Source organism: Ursus maritimus, unplaced genomic scaffold (assembly GCF_017311325.1).
Source record: "Ursus maritimus isolate PB19 unplaced genomic scaffold, ASM1731132v1 scaffold_19, whole genome shotgun sequence".
Classification (NCBI taxonomy): domain Eukaryota; kingdom Metazoa; phylum Chordata; class Mammalia; order Carnivora; family Ursidae; genus Ursus; species Ursus maritimus.
In genome coordinates, this window is record NW_024424341.1 from 54621922 (window position 1) to 54635486 (window position 13565).

Sequence of the window (13565 nt, forward strand, 5' to 3'; positions counted from 1 at the left end):
TGGGCTCTCCCCCCCCCTCCCCCGGCTTCACCTCCCCTCCTCCCTGCCAGCCCGGCCCCCGCCGCTACCGCCACCGCTGCCTGGGCCATTGCAGGGCAGCACCCAGTTGTTATCGTGCAGACCCAGGCGGCAGCCGGGCGTCTCGCGGTCGGCTCGGCGGCAGCACATCCAGTAGGAACGTCCGTAAGGCAGGTCGTGGTGGTAGGGCTTGGGGTGCCATCGGCAGAGCGACACGTCCCCCTTCTCGTATCTCTTGCGGCACTGCTTGCAAGGATCATCACGATAGAGGGGGTCGCGGCTCCAACGCGAGTCTGTGGCCCGCACGCCGAAGGCCTCGATGATGCCCTTGAAGTGGTGGCAGGTGCACTTGAGGGCCGCCAGGGCCCGCGTGGGCAGGAAGCTGAAGATCTTCACCAGCACGTGCTCGGGCAGCAGCAGCATGTACTGTCGCGGCTCCAGCAGCCGCTGGATCTTGAAGCGGATCTCCAGGAAGTCGTGGGACACGTGTCGGTAGAGGCGGCACAGGGACGTGTCCGCTGTCCCCTCGGCATCGTCCGGGCCTGGCGCGGTGGCCGGGGAGTCGGCCGGGGGTGGCTCGGGGGGCCCGTCTGGACCGCGGGACTGGAGGAAGAAGAGCTGGCCGGGTGGGGGCGGCTCCTCGGGGCTGACTGTCAGGCACACTGTCTCCTCTTTCACGTTCTTGGTGCCGTCCTTGCCAAAGAAGATGCATTCGTCCACCACCCCCGTCACCACCACATCCACGTGGAAGCCTGACGCTCCACAGTCCCGGGCAGGGGGCGGAGGGGGGGCCGGGGGAGTGTCCTCGGGCCTGGCAGGGACCGGCGTCTCCCCCTCGCTGGCCTCATCCGCCCGCGCCAGGAGGAACTCCACGTTGCTGGGGAGGGCGTCCCGGGATGGGCTGATGAGCTGGTACAGGTCACAGGTGATCTTGTCCTTGGCTCGGGCCCCCGGGCCTGGGCTGCCAGGGTAGGGACAACCGGGCCGGCCCCCGCTACCATTGGGCAAGCTGCCGTCGGGGGCGCGGGGCTCTCGGCCATTGGAGATCCGAAAGGCGATGCGTACCTCCCCGGGGCCTGGCCCAGGCCGCTCCTCTTTGCGGAGGCCTTTGGCTGGAGGGCTGTCCCGCTGGGCCTCGAAGTGGGCCACCGCCTCGGCTACCCGGCTGCAGTCTCCGCCCCCGGAACGCCGTTCGGACCCCAGCCCCTTGGTGGGCCCGCCCTGCTCGGCAGACACGAAGACCACAGGGGCCGGGGTGCCGGGGCGTGGGTAGCTCTGCAGCGCCAGGGCGGCCCGCTGTTCCACCAGCGCCACCATCTCAGCCACAGAGAGCAGGTCTACGTCCTCGCCAGCCGAGGCTGGGGCCCCCTCAGCAGCAGGGGGTGCCTCTGGGCCCCCAGGGTCCGGGGGAGCCTTCGTAGGCTCCAGACAGCGCCTCCTCCGCTTGGCCTTGGAGCTGTCACTGCCCCAGTGCCCCTTGACCTTCATGGAGCTGGCCCGGCTGCCCCCACCACACTGGTGGGCCACAAAGAAGGCCACCTTCTCCTTTGTATTCCCGGGCTTGATGACGTACCACGTGTCCAGCAGGACTCGCCCCTCATCGCCAGCAGCTGCTGCCGAGAGGAGCGGGGCCGGCTGGGAGGCAGGGGCCTCCGTGGCCAAGGTGGGCGGGGTGTTCTCAGAGTGGGCAGGCTCGTGGTCTGGCTCGGCCCCGCTGCCCGGCTCTGGGCAGGCCGACGGCTTGAGGGCTGCGGTAGGCGGGCGTGGCTGGTTCTGTGAGTAGGTGCCAAAGGGCCGGGGGCACCACAGCTGGAAGGGCAGGAGGCCACCACGGTCCATCCTGGGGAACGGTAGCAGGCAGGCAGGGGTTCACCGCATTCCGGGACCTGGATGGTCAGGGGATGCTCCACAGGCCACCTGGAGACAGGGAAGAGGAGGTTGGGGAGCTGGGGGAATAGCCTGCCCTCCTCCTACCACCCCAACCTCAACTCCTGAGGGGACTGACCAAATTAGCCCACCGAGAACTCTATTCCTGTCCCACTGCACAGGTGAGCAAACGGAGGGTTGCAGAGGGAATGAGAGCTGGTCTTTAAACACCCAAAATGGGGGCGCCTGGGTGGTGCAGCCACTTGAGGCTCTGACTCTTGGTTTCGGCTCAGGTCATGATCTCAGGGTTGTGAGATCGAGCCCCATGTCAGGCTCCTCACTCAGCACGGAGTCTGCTTGAGGTTCTCTCCCTTTCCCTCAGCTCCTCCCCTGTTGGCTTATGCCTGCAATCAACTCTCTCTCTCTCTCCAAATAAATAAAATCTTTAAATAAATAAATAATAAACAAACAAACAAACAAAATAAAACAAAACACCCAGAATGTAAGTAAAGCCGGCAGCTTGTTCCAACCCTGCAGGTCATACTCCACGGCCCAACTGCCTTCACTCATGATCCAGAGGCTTCCTGCAGGCATAACTTAAGTGAAAGTACCAACTGACAGCTCCTCCTTCTTCCATTTGCTCACCCAGTAGCCAGTTCCTGAAAAGACAAGAATTCCCAGCCCGGCCCACAGCTATGGCTACTTGAGCCCACGGAGGAAGGAATGAAGTAGGCTGGGCAGGGGAAGAAAATCTGAGGTCAGAGCCAGCCAGGCCCTTAAGAAATTGGCTCTTTGGGCGCCTGGGTGGCTCAGTCAGTTGAGCATCCGACTCTTGGTTTCGGCTCAGGTCGTGATCTCAGGGTCGTGGGATCGAGCCCGGCGTCGGGCTCTGCACTCAGCACGGAGTCTGCTTGTCCCTCTCCCTCTGCTCCTCTCCCCTGCTCATGTACTCTCTCTGGTGCTCTCTAAAATAAATAAATAAATAAAATCTTAAAAAAAAAAAAAAAAGAATAAAGAAATCGGCTCTTCACTTTGTTCGGTCCCGGGGCTCCCTGAGAAACTCTTAAAGCTGTGTAACCTCACCCAGAAAAACGCACCCACTTGCACAAGACTGTGTAGGTAATGACTTCCCCTAAGCACAGGCACAGATCTCTAGGCTAAGAAGGCCTGTTCTCGTCTAGTTTCCTCTTCAAGCTGCACACAGGTAGACCGAGTGGGGAAGGGTGACTTATCATAAAACCAGGCCCTCAAACTTGGTTTCAGGACTTTTCCATTCAGGGCTCTCTTAACAATGGCCATTTTATTTTACAACAACTTTGTGCGTGACCTAATCTGGAGGCAATTCTGCTAATGAATCTGACATGACCACTCTCTACTGCAGCCCCAACAGGCAGCATATCCTTCCATCTCAATCATTCCCTGTGCCCATCTCCCTCCAGGCAGCTTGAAACCAAAATACTCTCCAAATCTCAAACCTTCCACATGCCCATAGACCAGGGGTCAGCAAACTATGGCACACTGCTTGTCTTTGCCAATAAAGTTTTATTGAAACATGCTCATCTATTTATGGCTGCTTTCACAATACAATGGCAGAGCGGTTGCAACGGAGGACATATGGCTTTGCAAAGCTTAAAACACTCATTATCTGGCTCTTTATAGTAAAAGTCTGCTAACCCCTGCAGTATAGACTGACCCCACCTATAGATGGCTAAGTTTACCATCCACCAATAAATCTAAATGCCCAGGAATAGACGTGAACACAGCAAAAGCCATTTTCTATAGATATCTCTCTACAACTTGGCTACCCCCTGAAATCCTCCAATTTGTTCCTACCTTTATCTCCAGAAGATAAATGCCCTCCCCCAAACATCCAGACCCTTTCAAATCCTAATTTAAACTTCTAAACCTATAAATATCCCCTCCAGCACAGAAGGCCCCAATCTCAAGGAACGCCTCCCAAATCCCTTGTCTTCCAAGAACTCCAACATACACAGCAATCTCCCAACCTCACACATGCCCCAAAAGACCAGTTTCCTGAAATCCTATACTCCCCTTCAAACACTTTCTAAATCTCCACATGTACTCCCTAATTCCTAATAGAAGCCCCCCCAACTGCAAAAAAACCCTCACGAAAACATAAAAGCTCCCTAACACATAAGACTAATCCCAAACCACATATTTCTCAAAGCCCCAAAAACCCCCAAACACTCCCAAAGAATCCTCACCAATGACACGTGCTTACTGGATGGCTCACTGGAGCTTATTAGGTACTGTTCTAACAATTCCGGCTAATCCTCCCTGGTCCCCTTGGAGCAAGTAGTGTATTAGTCCCAGTGTCCAAATGAGGCACAGAAAGGTTTAACCCCAAATCGCTGGTCAAACAGGTAGGAAGGACTCGAGAAAGGCGAAAGCCCAGGTGTTCTGGCTCCAGACTTGGCACTCCTGGATTCTTTACTTTGCTTCTAAGTCTCCCCATAAGCTCCCCAAATCACATAACCACCAAACATCCCCAACCACAAAGCAGACCCCTACAAGACAACCAAAACTTCCACACTACAAAAGAACCCAAACCCAAGCCCCAAGGCTCTCCCTAAGCTCCAGGGAACCCCAAGTATCCCCCACACCCACGCAAACATTTCAAGCCCCAAAATACCGCTTAACGGCAAAGGGAGCCCCCCAATTTTGCAACCGCCCCCCCAACCCACTCAGTCGACCCTCAAAACCTAGACACGCCCCCAAAGTACCCTCATCCGTGAGCCCCGCCCCCCCAGCGGCGGGAGAGGGTGGCAACACACACGCATGCGCACGAAGGAAGAGGGCCCGCCCCCTCGTTCCTTCCCTCCAGACTTCGCGCGGACAGGCGCGCGACTAGTTTCCCTCCGCCCCTTTGTTGACAGACCCGCGCGTGACGCCCCCAGCCAATGAGCGGCTGCCGTTCGGGGCCGTGCCCATATAAGGAATGCCTTGGCGAAGGGGCCTAACTTCGAAAGAGGGAGGAGTAGGCGAGAGGTGAAGGGGGTGTGGAAACAGTGAAGTGTTAAGAGAGCGTGGAACAATTCCCAGCTTCTTGCTAAAACGGAGGAACAAGGCCAGGACAGACGCTACGTTATTCAAGGAGAGGCTTATTACACGACGTTCCCTCTAAACAGGAGCCCTGATTGACAGTTGAGATTTAAAGGGCCAAGCAGCTCCGGGATTGAGACTCGAGGGCGGAAGGAAACGGGCAGAAAGATAAGCGCCCAGGTTTGTTTGGGAACCCTGAAGACCGAGATTCCCTCCGGGGTAAACCAGGCAGCGGAATCACTTCATCCTTGAAGAACAAATGGCAGAACCCTGCGGCGACTGGCGACTCCCTCGGCACTGAGTTCAGCCTCTGGGCTTGGCAGTCAAGGCTCAGGCTGTGTGGCCAAACGCACCTTTCCGTTCAGCCTTTCCAACCAAGCGCCCCAAATCTGACTCAGACTTAGTACAAGAAAAGAATATCAAATACCCCGATAATGCTTTTTAAATATTAATTACCTGTTAAAAATGATAACACTTAGGATATAATTTAGTTAAAATACTTAAAATTAACTTCATCTCTTGACTTTTTAAAAACGTGGCTGCTACAAGATTTTAAATTACACATACGGCTCTCATTATATTTCTACTGAACAGCGGTTGTTTAGATCCTTTCAATGTCAGGACGATTCAAGAGACACCCAAAGGGGGCTCCACCACAGATGTCACCGGTCCTCCGACCACCCTGCCCCAGCCTTGCCTGCTTCCAACCACCCTGCACGTCAAGGCCAGAAGGGTTTTCTTAAAGCACAAACCTGACCCCGTCCCTACCCTGTTCAAAATCTACCATGACTCCCCAGCGCCCTTGCTTTAAAAGCCCGGGTACCCAGCAGGTCCAGCTTCACCCTCCCCACTCCTCCACACCCCCAGTGGACCCAGGTGGGCACCAGATCTGGTATAGAGAGTGGTTGGAGTTCTTAGGCCCTGTCTGATTCTCAGCAGAAGCTATTATCGTCTGCACTGTAGCGATAAAGGAACTGAAGCAGGACAGGTTACCCACAGAGAACTGGTGTGAGTTGGAGCTGGGCTGTGAATCCAAAAAATCTGATTCGGGATTGCTGTGCTCTTATTATTGCTTTACTATACACTCTCTGGCGTCCTAGCTCAGCCATTCCCCCATTCCCTTGTCCAAGAGGCCGACTGCCCCCAGTCTGGGTCAGACTCCACCTCTGGGCTCCCACATCGCCCAGCTTTTTATTCTGCTAAAGTCACAAGCTCTTCCCTTCTGTGGTGTTTGCATTTGCTGTTTTCACTAACTGGAATTCCTTCCCCCCAGATCTCCACATGGCTCAGTTCCTTATTTCATTCTCATCTGTGCTCAAATGTAACTTTAACAGAGAGGGCTTGCCCCAGCTCCCTTCCTGGAAACCTGCCACCTGCACAGAGGACGACCTCTGGGTTCCCAAGTCCCAGCCCTGCCCACTCTGAGTTATCCCTGTCTAGGGCTGGATCTGTCTCCTCTAGGCGACAGTGAACCCAGAAGGGCCAGAACAATCAGGGTCATCATGGTGTCCCCAGCAGCACCCAGCATGGGACTGAATGGATGGATCAAAGCTCCCTCCCTGCAGCAACAAGTCCCAAACTTTATGAGGCCTGGCAGGGTGAACTCTGTTTCACACATTGGGGCAGAATTGTCTAACTTCTCACACACTGAGCTCTCCACGAGGCCCTCCACTAGGTCAGCTTTCAGAGAATGCATCATGAAGATCCATTTATTGTAAAACAGCATGACCCAGAAAGACTGAAAATGTAAAAAAATGGAAAAAGACCAGACAAATATGAACCAAGAGACAAACAGAAGAGAGACGATATCATTAAAAAAAGCAAAACAAAACAAAACAAACAGTAATGAGGGGTGCTTGGCTGGCTCAGTCAGTAGAGTATGCAACTCTGGATCTTGGGATTGTGGGTTCAAGCCCCATATTAGGCATGGACATGACTCCAAATAAAATCTTTTTTTAAAAGATTTTATTTATTTGTCAGAGAGAGAGAGAATGCACAAGCTGGGGGAGCAGCAGGCAGAGGGAGAAGCAGGCTCCCCACTGAGCAAGGAGCCTGACTCGGGACTCAATCCCATGACCCTGGGATCATGACCTGAGCCAAAGGCAGACTCTTTTCTTTTTTTTTTTTTTAAGATTTTTATTTATTCATTTGACAGAGGGAGACAGCCAGCGAGACAGGGAACACAGGCAGGGGGAGTGGGAGAGGAAAAAGCAGGCTCCCAGCGGAGGAGCCTGATGTGGGGCTCGATCCCGGAACGTCGGGATCACGCCCTGAGCCGAAGGCAGATGCTTAACGACTGAGCCACCCAGGTGCGCCCAAAGGCAGACTCTTAACCAACTGAGCCACCCAGGCGTCCCTCAAAATAGAATCTTAAAAAAAAAAGTAACAGCTGACAAAAGCAAAAGGTATTAGTAGGCACAAAGATGGTAATGAAACAAACTGACCCGTTATATACAAAAGTTCTCAACATTCGTGCTAACATGATGGCCTCAAAATATATAAAGCAAAAAGAACAGAATGGCAAACACTTTGGCAAATCCACAACTGTGATGGGAAACTGCAATGTATCTCTCCGTAAGAGGTGGGCTGAACAGATAAAATTAGTAAGGAACTGAACCACACGATCGACACTTCGAGGAATGCCCCCAACCATTCGAGAATCCAGTTCACTTCCCTTATCTGACATTCCAAGGTCCTCCTGCTTGCTGGCTCGGAGCTGGTCTGGGCACACAGAGATGACACTGAGCTCACCAGGAGGAGCTCGTGAGAAAGGGGGCAGACATCCAAATAAACCACCATGACCCGCCTGAATATATTAAGAGAGAAACTGATCACAATGGCAGTTCACACCCAGGCATCACTGGGAGCCAGGCTTTGCTTGAGGTGTTTTACAAATATTAACTCATTGAATTTTCACATCACCTCACTATTCTTAACCTCATTTCAAGGACGTGGAGGCACAGAATGGCGAAGCGATCGCTCTCAGACCCGGCTCTGCGGCCGGAGTTCTGAAGCGGCAGGCAGCTTTAGTCACTGAGCGCCACTTCTGTGCGGATCATCTTACTGTGTCCTCAAACACGGCCGTCCCCCTCACTGACAGCCAGACACTCGCCTTTCTCTTCCCGATTTATTATTTTTTTCTGAGCACGTATCCCTATCTAATATGCTAGAAACATTGTTGATAAAGTTTCTTGTCAGTTTCCCCTCCCGAACAGCTCCCTCCAGGGCCGGTATTTCTGCCTATTTCATTTCACTGTGGGATCCCCAGCTTTTCAAACAGCTCAGGCGCTTGGCTCCTCTAAGTCAGCTCCTTGGAGCAGGAGTCCCCAGGAAGTGTGTTAGGAATGTAGGCTCTCCTGCTGCCCTACACCCGCAGAACGGGCACTTGGACAGCTCTCTAGGGGATTCGTAGGCACATCTGAGAAGGAACGCCCTAGCCCATCAGGGGTGTGTAATGCATGTTGGTTTGAACCGGCTCCTAACACCGCCACGCTGTCTGTCTTTACATGTGCTACTGGGGACCTCTTGGGAAAAGCCGGCTGGTTCCAGCCAACTCCACGTGTGGAAATCCTGCTCCCAGGACGGAGGCAGGTTGGCGTATCCTCCCAAGCTATTCGGGATCTCTTCCTCCTGAGGCCTCTTCTGGCCGCCCCTGTCACCTGTCATTGCTGAATGACAATGACCTGGGTGAGGGCCTCTCTCGCCTCCACCCTGTGGGTTTCTGGAAAGCTGGGACCTCTCCTCAAAGGCACAGCTGCTCCAGCCTCCGCACTTGGCTCCAATGGCCTAGTTTAGCTCTTCCGGCTCCATCCTTTCCATGGTAGCTGGAGAGATCGCTCCAAACATAAATCAGACCGTATCAACTCCCCTGCTTAAAACCTTTCTGTGAGGGGCGCCTGGGTGGCACAGCGGTTAAGCGTCTGCCTTCGGCTCAGGGCGTGATCCCGGCGTTACAGGATCGAGCCCCACATCAGGCTCCTCCGCTAGGAGCCTGCTTCTTCCTCTCCCACTCCCCCTGCTTGTGTTCCCTCTCTCGCTGGCTGTCTCTATCTCTGTCGAATAAATAAATAAAATCTTAAAAAAAAAAAAAAAAAAAACCTTTCTGTGAGAGGTGCAAGTTTGCAAAAACAAAAATACATGTCCGGGAACCCTTCTCAGGAAGCTACAGGAGGAGGATTTGATTCACCAAAATGAAGCGGTGAATGAAGACAAAGGGAGCTATCAGGTCAAAGACAAAAGTCTAGCCCAGAAGAGAGGCAAAAGGAATCCCCAGATGAAGGTAAAGGGATGAGCCTGGGAGCACAGCTGGCAGCAGCTCGAGGGAGAACCTGTTTCTACGAATGCACAAAGAAAAGAGAGAAGCTAGCAATGAACAAGCCAAGCGCGCCCCCTAAGAAGCTGGAACCAAGGGGTGCCTGGGTGGCTCACTCGGTTAAGCTTCTGACTCTTGATTTTGGCTCACGATCTCAGGGTCGTGAGATCGAGCCTGGTTGGGATTCTCTCTCTCCCTCTGCCCCCCTCCACTCCCGTATGTTTCCTCTCTCTAATAAATAAATAAAATCTTAAAAAAAAAAAAAAGTTGGAAACAATGTCAACTATAGCAGAATAAAGCAAAGAAAGAAGAAAGGGAATAAAAAGTGGGTGCCTGGCCCCCCTCACTCTGACTCAGGTGAGGCCCACCCGCCCCCACCTTGGGGCGCCTCCATCCCGGGGTCGGGCAGTCAGGGTCATGCCTGCACAGGGCTGGGTATGAAGCAGGTGCTCACAGAACGCACTGGTCCACGGACACGGTCATGGTCACGCACGAATCGGGGGCAGGATACCAGGGTTCTGTTCGCGGCCCTGCTCCTTCCATCCCCCACCCTCTTGACACCCCCCCTCCCCACGGCCATTCGGTCTACAGTCTAGATTCATCCCTCCCTTGGCTTTTCGGCCTCAGGGTCTGCCACCCTCTCTCCCCTTCTCAAAGGTTCCTTTCCCACAGCTCTCCCTAAGAGCAGAAATCCTCCAAATCCTCAGATCCTAGAGATCCAGGATGCAGACAGAATCCAGGCAGGGCCTGCAGACACCCCAGCTTTCCTACTTTTGGGGGTGTGTCTGTAGGTTAGGGTGCTTAACCCTTGGTGCCTCAGTTTCCTCCACTGTAAAGTGCAGATAATAACAGTACCCACCCACGGGCTGCCTGATGATTCAGAGATCAACCTAGCAGAGTGCTCATGTCAGCTAGCTACCAAGGAGAGGCTCAATATTCTGCTCGCTTATTAAGGGAAGAGGAGACTTAGTACCTAGGAGTTTGCAAATCATTGACTAACCCAAAGACTTATATTCCGAAAGGAAACTGACCCTGGCCCCTCATGACAGTCAAAATATGGTCATTCCTTTGTTACTGTTGCCTATTGGGTCTCAACTATTAAACAGATATTTACAGAGCGCTACTGTGTGCCAGGGGCCTGTTCCGGGCACGGCAGGTATGTGGGGAAAAGGAGACAGAAATCCTCACCTTCGCAGGGCTGACATACTAATTGGCGACAGGGACAATAAAAATAGAGTGAGTTCCAAGGTGGCAAGTGCTATGTGGCAACAAATATAGCAAGTTAAGAGGACTGGGAGTGGAAGTGGGGGTTCTGATCTTAATCGAGGGGTCCGGATGGCATCACGGAGCAGGTGACTGGAGCCAAGCCGTTCAGAAAACTTGTGGTTTTAGGAATCATCTGGTGCTGCCAGAGCTGCTAGAAATACCCCATTAGCAATGGTAAAAATATCGTGTTGTATGAGTAAGCTTCGGACAAGCACAGGCTGAAAACACATTAAAGATTTTAAGAAAAGGCAAAATGACTTGGAAAGCGGACACATTTTCGAAGACAGACAAATAAAGGAAAGGGGGGGAGTGTCACGTGACCCCGGGGGGCCCAAATGTGACATACAGGCGCAGGGATGAGTGAGAGGCTGCCCAACTTTCCCCCAAACCAAGACAGTTTTCAGATGATTCACCGAGAGTGGAAGACAAAGTGTTAAAGACCCCTGAAGGTAATGACGCAATGACAAGCAGGCAAAGCTAGCATAAGGGGCTGCAAATGAATCAGGAAAACCCAGACCTGAAAAATGGAAAAATGAGCCCAAATGCCACCAGCATGGCGACAACAACCCGCTCCCCAAGGGCAGGGTGTCGGTCTGCACGCTGTAGGTGCTCTATCAACACTGGGGACCACTCAAGGAATGAACCCCCATTTTCCAGAAGAGGAAACTGAGGTCCAGAGGGGTTCAGTGACTTGCCTAGAGTCACACAGCTAGTGTGTGACGAAGCCAGGATTCAAATCTGCATGTTCTGGTTCCAATGTCCATGCTCTATAGTTTTTTCTTAAGAGAAGAAAAATCATAAAAAGACCTCAGACTTAACTGAGAGCTTCCTATGCACTACACATTTGATACATGTTACCTCATCAACTCTACAAGAGCCCCCTGGTTGGAATGTGGCCCTATTTTGCAGAAGAAAACTCGAGGGCCCGAGTGGGAATACAATGTGGCCAAGGACACACAGCAGCAGAAGTAGGGATTTGAACCTGGGCCTATCTGAGGCCAGTGCTTTTGACCATAAACCTTCATATCAGCGCCAGAGAATTTATGTGATAAAGTCAGGAAGCCTCACAACAAAAGAACCAAACTGTTTCAAGATGAATTACAAAGTTGCCAACCTGCCCAGTGAAGCTGGAAAAACCAAAAGGTTGGAGGGAGAAAACACAGTTGTCAGAAATATTCCCTATTCACTGAAATGCCTGGAGTTGGGCCAGGCTGGGCATCGGCAAGTGAATTATTTATATCTGGCTGGGGATGGGGATGGGGACAGATTGAGTTTCTGAGCACCACATCGGGGAGTCACCCTTGGACCTGGAAGCCCAGGGATAGAGGGCGGGAAATAAGAGGAGTCAGATAGGGGGGCAGCCTGCGGGAGAAGGAAAAGGAGGCAGCCTGGCTGATGTCTCCCTCACTGGTCCCTGTCTTCTACGTTGTCTCTCAAGTCTGTTCCCACTCTCCGTTCAAAAAAATGACAACTCGTGTGTACTGAGCACTTAACTTCAAGAACTTTACACGCTTACCTCCCTGAACCCTCTAACCTTCCTAGAGTTACTGATCCCATTTTATAGTTAATGAGAGGCCCAAAGTCACAGGACAAATGAATGGGAGGGCTAAAATTCGAACCGAAGACTGCTTCTGTTCTTAAGTCTCTGCCCTAACTCATAACACTGTATTTCAGTACAAGGAGAGGGGGCGAAATCACAGTGGTGAAAGCAGATTCCGAGCCAGTATACCTAGGTTGGAATCCTGAGTTGACCACTTAATGCTGGATGACCTTGGTAAAGTTGCTTAAGTTCTCTGTGCCTCTGCTTCCTTGGGGTAGAATGGAGATAACCCCACCTACACCTTAGGGGTGTGGTCAGAATTAAATGAGTTAACGAAGAGTTAAGAAAGGGGCCAGGCACTTCCTAAACAGTAAGTGTAGCTGTAATCCACTGTGGAGAGCCCCTGCCTGCTTCTTAGCTGGCGTGTGCCCAGATCAGTGCCAGGTTTTGAGAAAAACGCCTCTGGGGTTGGACTGATAAGAAGGGAATCCATTAGCACCTGTGACCCAGTCACATTCCTGGGGTGGGGAACTTCCCACCAACAGGCTGAGGACTTATTGCAAGGGAGGGTAACAATCTTAAGGAGCCTCCCCTCTTCTCAGTGACAAGTTGTTCCCACAACACAGATAAGGACACTGAGTTTCAGCGAGGGGAGACTTGCCCAGGTCACAAAGGAGTGACAGATTAAGAGATCTGAATGCTGGACCGCCAAAGCACAGAAAGCACTACACTTTTCGAGATCCCACTGGAGAAATGAGAGTGCAAAAGGTTCTCTCTAAGGCCCCTTCTGGCCATCTTATCCTACAGTTCTGTGACTGTCCAGTTTCTCGGGAGTCTCTGGCTGGTCTAAGCAAACTATCGTTGCATCCAGGCGCGTAAAGCCATGCTCTCCACCCCACCCTCCCTACGGCAGCCTAATCAACACACCATTCTACCACTGATTTCTAATTTCTCTCCCACCACCTCAGCTTGCCCTCCTGCCTCCAATCTGATCTAGAGGCCCTAACCCACCGCATCCATAGCTGGCCTCTCCCTCGGAGCCTAAAGAACCCCTCAACTCATCTAGCCCTGACCCCCATGCCTTTCCGCATCCCCCAGGCTACCCGCCTCGAAACTGCTCCCTTCAGGGCCTCTGCCCGGACGCCCAGTCCCTTCTTCAACTCGGGACTCCCTCCCCCGGCTCTGAGCTCCCATACAATCAATTCCAAAGCTCGACTCCCTCCCCACCTCCAAGACCCCTCCCCAGCCCCCATTCTTCTACTACTCCCTCCGGCTCCCATACCTCCCGAACCCCTCCCCAAAGCGATCTCTCGTCGTCCAGCTCCTTCTTTAGCCCCTGCCCCTTCCCTCTCGCCACCCGGTCCCGACCCCCTGCCCCAGCTTTCAAGCTCCCCCGGCCCCGACTCGGGGTTCTCACCATCTCCCCGCGCCGCAGCTCTCTCGGCTACGCGGGTTTCCCCCACTCGCTCCTCTCCAGCCTCCCCTTCCGGGTTCCCGCCC

General features: G+C 53.1%; 1 protein-coding gene across 4 annotated transcripts in view; it reads right to left on the reverse strand.

Moving 5' to 3' along the window:
• FBXO46 (F-box protein 46) overlaps nt 1–13565 on the reverse strand; it is a 15468-nt gene extending 1903 nt beyond the window's left edge. Inside the window, exons 1-2 of one of the 4 annotated variants that reach the window (XM_040634175.1) lie at nt 2530–2718; nt 1848–1935 (exon numbers count right to left, since the gene is read on the reverse strand). In XM_040634175.1, the coding sequence (XP_040490109.1) occupies nt 1848–1857 (10 nt within the window). In that variant the 5' untranslated portion in view covers nt 1858–1935; nt 2530–2718. Of the gene's footprint in view, nt 1–21; nt 2204–2529; nt 2719–13482 lie in introns of those variants that run through there. The other 3 variants (XM_040634176.1, XM_040634174.1, XM_040634177.1) reach the window with 3 other exon arrangements.